Genomic DNA, 8,264 nt, shown 5'->3' with positions numbered 1-8,264 from the left:
ACTGGTGAAACATTCATGAGTACGACGTAAAACTCCTGTCAAAACAGATCAAACATACTCTGGGGTTGTAGAGACGGTAGAAAGAGACGGCTCCTGACCGTGTTGTTCAGGAGCTTAATTGCCTCCCAATCGCTAGGTCACGTGAGATGTGGGTTCTATACCTTTCTCTGACACGCAGTGTTCAATACTTCCATGCTTCTGTTGTTCTCACGGCTTCAGTGGCAATACGCGGTTGGTCGTGCTCATGTAGTCTTAAATGAATTTCTCTTGAGACCATTTGTTTTCCATGCATGAATACCACATATACGTATGTCACAAGTGAGAAAGTGTCCAGTATAATTAGAAAATAGTAGATGCTTTACTCGGGCACTAAGATTTCTCAATCCAAGACATACTGGCCATGCATCAATACTACATATACGTATGTCACAAGTGAAAAAGTTTCCAATGCAATTTGCGAAAAGTATTGGGCGCTGTACTTGGGCACTATAGTTCTCAACCCAAGACATACTGGCCGTCAGCGTACAAATGAAATATTTCTGAGTGGCGGTAAACAACAATAAAAAATTTCTTTCCCAATGAGAATTGAGGACCCCCTTTGAATTCTGAACACTAAAGTGGTGGTGAGATGGGTTATGTCAAAGCCTTTAAAATCGATAGACAATGTTTACTGGTGGACCTTGGGTCCGGATACTGTGACTGGATAAAGTTTCGTGCCCGGTGTTTTTGGCATGACCCTGCAGTGAGGCATTTCACATTGTTGTTGGCCTGTAATCATGAAACATCGTCGTCATATGCTCGAAATAATTTAAAGTGACATTAGAGAAATTTTCCCTCTCAATGTGTCATAACGTCTGTCCTCGATTAAAATCGATTGAAATCAAATACACATATTTATTGTGGCTACTTACTACCTGTAAAGCCAAGTTATGGCTAAAATACCGCTATTCCCGCGTTTATCCCAGACTTTCATTCTCATCATGCAGTAAAGTCTCTGGGAAAAAACATGATGGGCGATGCCCCAGTGTGTGGCGACTGGTTGGCTTTCAAGTGTAAGTGTTTTAGTGAGGCAGCATTGCATGAAAACACAATCAAAGTTGCATTTGAACAAGCGATGTATCGGTTCTGTCGGAGGTCCATTAGTCCTTTATCAGTGAGGTAGCAGATTCTACTAATTCGAACGTAGCCTGCGTGAGACACGAGGTTGGTCAGGTATCTGGCGGTGGAAGTGCATGTTTAGGTCGGGCGGTGGTAGTGCTCTGGTAGGGCGGTGGAAGTGCTCTGGTAGGGCAGTGGAAGTGCTCTGGTAGGGCGGATGTAGTGCTTTGGTAGGGCAGTGGAAGAGCTCTGGTAGGGCAGTGGTAGTTCTATGGTAGGGCGGTGATAGTGCTTTGGTAGGGCGAAGGTAGTACTCTACTTCGTCCAAAGCTGACCGCCCCGCCGTCATATAAGTTAAACAATATCATAACTAAGGCAACATTAAACATCAATCCAAAAAGTAACCGAAATAAGAACGATAAAAGTCAATCCGGCACAACATCATTACTGGATTCAGCAAAGCAGTTTTTGAATACTTGAGGACTACACGCGTTTAAAGATATCAAGATTATTTGAATGTGTTTCACATTGAAATATTCTTGAGGCATAAGCATAGATATCGGTATGGGCGTAGTCAACAGCACCTATGTCCAAATTGTGTTCTGTTCGTTTGGACTTGTCAATATTTGACCTGTTCTCTACCAGATTGAAACAGGCATTAACGTCACTGATCTACTACAGCACAACCTTAAACTATTTGCTTAACCATGGGACTGTTCACATATATACGATAGTCAATAAAGCGATAGTCAATGTAGTTTACCTTTTCTGAGTCAACAAGGATTGACCGCTGACATATATTTCTGCCTGTCCCACCACAGCGTGTAGGTAAAACGTAGAGTAGAGGCATACACCGTCTTAGCCGTGGATCCCGCCGACTCATCTGTGCTGGTTCGTTTGTCTCTCAGATGTTTGTAGAGCATTTTATTGTAACCTTTTTGTTGAGTTATAGAGAAAACATGTAACTTTTCACACTCAATTTAAGACTGTGCGAGTTTTAAACGTTATTTTATAATGAGTGATGCAGTGATTTGACCACGCGTGTCTTAATGCCGACTTCTAGAGTATTTGGGACGAGATCATTGATAGTATACATTATTTTCAGACAATACATGGCCAAGGCAGACGTACACGCGTTTTTCAGTACTGTGAAAATAATATTTTAAAAATGAAACGGGAACAAGTTGTCGCCATTGGCCTACTCCTCCTGATTTTTTCATCCTCGATTCTCGGTTATCCGGATTGTCGCTACCCGGACTTCCGGAGCACAGGCTATACGTACACAGTGGACCGGAACACACCTGCTAAAACCTGGTCGTTTTGTAACTTCCCTAACCCCAAGTATGACCACGCCCTTTGCGGGATGCCAGAGATTGACGGATATCATTACCTTTGTGACCCGGAGAACCTCCTTAGCCAGACAGATGGTAAGTAGTCTAAAGAAATATAGATTTAAAAATGCACAGATGAATGTTCTGTCGGGAATAAGATCCAGCCAAGGAAGTGTATGTGAAACCCAAATCAGTTAGTCCTTAATTTATATCATATTGGCAGACGTTATTCATTTATTTTATTCATTGATGTATGACGACAAATATTTCACCTGTATATGACAACTGTATAAAATAGTATTAACAGCGCAGGAAACCGGCGTTTGACGATTAAATTATGATAAAGGTCTACGAATATTGGTGAATGTCCACGTAATTTCTCTTACGACAGGTCGCGTCCTTCAACCAATACCAGTTAAGTTAAGAGTCTCAAGCAATCAATCATTTCTGGGATTAGAACGTCTTTGTCATTGTTGTATTTTTCGATTTAGATAAATACTATCGGGTTATGTATCTTGGGCCTTCATGCACATCAACTCCACAATTTTATACAGACTAAAGTAATTGGTGAGTTTTGTCAATTGTGGGCCTGCGGATGAATTGTATGGTGTATTCATGCACCCAGTTATCATTTATATTGTCACAAACTTCTTCAGCCCTGTCAGTTGATAATGCCCTAAAGACACTGGTGAACGATACAAACATCAACGCATTATGCGTTAACAACAACGCACAAGCAGAGAGAGTCGTCATGACAGTCATCCTTATCGACAACATCCGGGTACCTGATCTGTCAACCGATATGACGTGAGTGTGTGTATATATATACCAGAGCAGTGACGATGGTGTGGTATTTGGCAAGTGGTCACACGTAACCGGTGAAATCCAACCTGTTGTCAGTTAACTTCAATTAAGGTTGGGGCCTCCGTGGCTCAGTCGGTTAAAGCGCTAGCGCAGCGTAATGACCCAGGAGTCTCTCACCAATGCGGTCGCGGTGGGTTCAAGTCCAGCTCATGCTGGCTTCCTGTCTGGCTGTACGTGAGAAGGTCTGTCAGCAACCTGCGGATGGTCGTGGGTTTCCCCCGGGCTCTGCCCGGTTCCACCCACCATAATGCTGGCCGCCGTCGTATAAGTGAAATATTCTTGAGTACGGCGTAAAACACCAATCAAAAAAAAAAAAAAAAAAAAAAAAAAAAAAAATCAATTAAGGTTTTTGTCGTAAATGTTCTTGTAAATGATTAAATAGTAGCAACGCATGATACCCCAAAGCTCGTATTTTAAGCAGAATCGGGTAAATATGAAGTGAAATACACGTAAATTGGAATTTATTAGACAATTAAAACTACTCAAAATGATGTGTTGTCGTCACACGTTCGATAAACATTGCCATAAAATTAATGGCCAAATATGAATATGAAAGCAAACTCAATGCTACGCTAAGTTGTGGCGTGCATCGCTCCTTCGGGTGTGAAAAACGCCATTTCAAACTACGCCCCCCCCCCCCTTCAATCACCCCATATGCCTGTCTTGTTCACCCTGGTTTTATTCTGCAAGCTGTCATATGTTACACTGTATTCCTACATAAACCAGGATTTGACTAAGCATCTCAGAGGCCTGGTTCCTTTACATTGTATTCAGGTCATTGCGTGTTCAATGCGAAGACAACACAGCATTTTGAGTAATTCTAGACCAGAGACGTCTAATAAATCACAGTTAACGTCACAGTATTCTTTACGCATTTCTGATTAAGCCAAAATACTAGGGAATTGTAAGTTGCCACTGTTTATGTATTTGCATGGATAATTAGAACGGAATCTTAACATTGTTAGCATTAACATTAACATTTCATCCATTACGTGCAACTATGTATGCCAGCTCTCACACTGTCGTCACTGCTTTGGTTTTACACTCTAGGCTGTGTCGTTTATATTGTACTTTGTCCTACTTTGTTAATTGTTATCTCTTTTGTATGTTCTACCAGTAAACTTATGTCATTTTGCCTACAGCTACATGTCAGAGAAAATATGCGGCGGGCATCGTAAGTTTGTAATCTTGCTCCAACAACTCCATTGAGGATATGTGTAGCCAATTGGCCTACGTGGCATTTTTGCAACTGTGATTGAAACAAATTTCTCCAATTGAAATAATTGTTTCGATAGCGGTAATCAACTTGGACTTTATTTCCAAAATTATAATTTCCATTGTCAACTGAATTTCAGGTGCGTTAACGATTGCGGAGAAGTACAACCGACTTTAAATGTTAGCCAGCGTTCCGCAAGGATGGAAGAAATAGACGCTGCCGTGGTGACTTTTGCTGACGGCGTTAGATCGCACTTAAATCTGGGCCACTGCGAGAACGACGTTGTTGTAGTATATAGCCAGCGATATCATCGGGTAAGGAAACTAAAGAAAAAGACACATGTATATGGACATTTATGATTTACCATAAAATGAGCCGAAAACTTTATAACTCGGTGTGCGGGTTTTAAAATTAACAAAATTACCTAATACAGTGGGGTGTGACGGTGAATTAAACCCCTAAAGTTCAAAGTCTACGTATTCAGGAAGTGATATTTTTATATGGGATATACAGGGTATACAACTTTCTCAGCTGTTTTTTTTTGTCAAACCCAGTTCAATATTTGTTTTCCTGCTGTATATTAAGTATTGAATTGAAAATCTTTTTTATATTTCAAACCACAGTCAGAATTTGGTTTATTGTAGATTATGTTTCTCAGAGCTTCTACTAGATTCGTTAATCTCGATTGAACATTGTCAGTTTGTTTATCTGGGTTTCTTACTTTGCTTTCCAGTTACAGCCGTAAATGACGTTTAATCCCAACTGGTCATATTTCGATCTAAGATCTAAAGCTTTTTGGTTCTGGCACATGCGCATAGGTATTACTTTTTAGTACGGTATAAATACTGTTAAATAATGTTTAAAATACTTTAAATCGTTCACCTAAAGTGAACATAGGTATTCAAATTATTGATCTGGGCTAATTATCTACAGTTATAATATGGAGCCATTTTCTTGGTCTCCAGGATAATTCGAAAGACGGAGATTTTCTTCTCACTCTTTCAAGCGCGAATCTTTACAAATAACAAATTACATCAATGCGTCCTCCTCTTTACATTTCCCTGCAGATCTACACTTCCATTGGATATGCCGTCGGCACACTGATACACCCAGATGTTGTTAGCGAGCTAAACGTGAAATTCATCGAGGACAGCCTGTCGGGTAACAACAGTTTTACCGCAGCCATGGTCCGTCTGGTGGGGGCGTACCGGAGCCAGTTCCGACCTGCACTGACTCCTGCACAAATCCTACTCCTTCTGACGCTCCTCCTGGCCGGCGCTTTAGCGGGGGTCCTTATGGCGGCAGCGTATGTCTCCCCTAACATGAAGACTGTTGATATAGATGTGTGGGGAGAGAACACTACTTGTCGAGTCTTCAGGATTACCTTATACATCTTCACAGGGGTTTGGATTCTTCACTTGATCGTGTACATCGTGTACTATATAGAGCAATATGCACCCCTATGGGTCACGCTCATTTTGGCACTCGTGTTTCTAGTCAGCATTATAGTATTACATGTGTTCATGGGAGCGTGAACACTAATGATTGTTCGTGGCATTATGAGCGGTGACAGCAATCATTTATATATTTCACTGATGCTTAACATACTTAAGAGTATATTATATATGGCCCGAAAACCACCGCCCTTCGTCAGGCACCTGATAGACCTCCTGACTTAAAGCCACCGCCGATCCAGTGAATCCAGCTGGATTCCGAAAAGGGCCTTTCCGCTTCGTTGGCTCATTGATCTAAGGCGTCACTGTCGTTTTAACATGTACGTCGATCGCGTTTTTAAATCCAACGATGTCCAGTTTAAACAATAAGTATCTGAGTGGCACAATGAGATGTTTTTTACTTTGCTGACAGTTATGTTATGCGGTCTATTAATTTTGAATGAGTGCTGTTGTACTAAGTGATTTATGTGTTCCCTTTGGACGATGCTCTTTATAGTATCTCATCGTCCAAATCGGCAGAAAGATTGAAATTAACACGAAAAACCTAATCCCTCAATTGTGAGATTTCATTCATTTTTTTTGTTTGTTTTTGTTTTGTTTGTTTGCTTAATAATGACAGATTTCAAAGTAAATGAGTTAAAAATCTTTGTAGGCTATATCAGAAACAACACATCTTTAAATGGCATTTAGCTGGCTAGTTCAAGTGGCATCTCAAGGTCATGACATCGGCAGGGATAACACGTGACAGTATTGGCGTAATCGGATTGGTTCCTGTCAGTGGACGTGTTCCGAAATCATGATGAACTAATCGGAAGTGACAGTTTTGACATCGACTACCATCAGCCAAGAGAGAGGTCAGGAGCATCCTTCAAGGAGATACGGACTATATCGTATCCATCGATCAATTTGATGTTTGTTTGTAGCAAAGGGGCTTCCTCTAGAGCCAGTGGTCGGATTGAATTAGGCTTAGTAAATTTACCAGAATTCTTGTTTTGTTTTGGATGCTTTCTTTTGCACCTAGTTTTGGTTACGTATACGTTGTTATTGGCATTGTTGAAAATAAAACGCAATTAAATTGTTGTTTTACTTACAGGACGCTTTGAGCTTGAAGTATTATAACAGAACTTTGGCCGATTCCGCAATATCCTGTCTGACTTGAGTCAAAAACGTTTAAACTTGTCAAAAAGCCAAGTTTTTGATGCTGGGAGCTGAGATTTTGACACATTTGTCTTAAAAATAACATTGCTTAGGTGCACGTCAATATTTAAATTTCTCTAAAGCTAAAAAGTAAGCTCTAAAATCGTCTTGCAAGTCGGAAAAAGTTGGGTGGAGTGAACCCTTGATACCTTGCACATTGATTGTAACCTTGGGAACTAACCTACAATTTATGCATTGACTAAAACATTACAAGCGTTTATTGGCACTATATGGAAATCTTAAATCCACGTTCTTTCGCGATGCGATCTGTTGCACCGTTTCTCTGAATTAATATATTCATAAATATAATCATAATTCAGATTAATTGCCTATGTTTGGATATAAAAAACAAATTTCCATTCAAATATATTTATCAGACATGTAACAAATCATTGTTTTGAATGTTATTATGCAACGACGATCAATAGCAAAAGGTGATCCCAAATAACCACCATACAAAAACATATTCAAATCTGCCAAAAAAAAATCGAAAAAACTTTAAAGACCTTTTTTGCAGATAAGTTTGGACGCTCTTCTGATTTTGACATCATTTTTATGTTTTCTTCTCCTTTAATAATTTGGCACACTGGTCTGAAACCCAGTTTTACAATCACCCGCGGGGATTCCATATGCTGAGCTAAAGACACTCCATAACGCTTTTCCTGTGATGTCAGCAGCTTATGCTTTCAGATCTAGTCAACTTTGACAGGCATAATAGTGGCTGTATATAGATCCTGCTGAGTGTGTACCACGTATTCTTGATGACACCGCTCTGGCTGAAGTACCGAAGATTGCCAAGGTGATGTCGGTCGGTCGTTTGGGAATAATCGGCTGATCCGAACTGACAGCTGACGAGCTGATCCGATCTGCACATGACGATACTAGCGGATCAGCCAGGCGTATGGAATGCTGGGATACACCGATTTAAATCTGATATGAAACAAAATCAGATGAGCTTAGCATGAAAGTTTGGTGTTGACCGAACTGATCGGGTAACTGGATTAGCTGTGTTTTTGTGCATGCTCGGAATCATCCATGAATCGCTGTGTTTGGTAAATTGATGTTCTGTCAGATCAGCGGAACTCCCAATTGTCGATGGACTGG

At 40.5% G+C, this 8,264-nt stretch overlaps 1 protein-coding gene across 1 annotated transcript; it reads left to right on the top strand.

Moving 5' to 3' along the window:
* The first annotated feature begins 2,016 nt into the window (after positions 1-2,016).
* LOC135476730 (uncharacterized) lies at positions 2,017-7,032 on the top strand. The gene is made up of 4 exons (XM_064756850.1): positions 2,017-2,525; positions 3,086-3,236; positions 4,649-4,823; positions 5,577-7,032. The coding sequence occupies exons 1-4, from the start codon at positions 2,267-2,269 to the stop codon at positions 6,042-6,044; spliced, it is 1,053 nt and encodes a 350-aa protein (XP_064612920.1). The 5' UTR covers positions 2,017-2,266; the 3' UTR covers positions 6,045-7,032.
* Positions 7,033-8,264: the final 1,232 nt, after the last annotated feature.

The sequence above is a fragment of the Liolophura sinensis genome, chromosome 10, assembly GCF_032854445.1.
Source record: "Liolophura sinensis isolate JHLJ2023 chromosome 10, CUHK_Ljap_v2, whole genome shotgun sequence".
NCBI classification, from domain to species: Eukaryota; Metazoa; Mollusca; class Polyplacophora; order Chitonida; family Chitonidae; genus Liolophura; species Liolophura sinensis.
The sequence above is the reverse complement of the archived record's forward strand: the minus strand, read 5'-3'. Positions and strand labels throughout refer to the sequence as shown.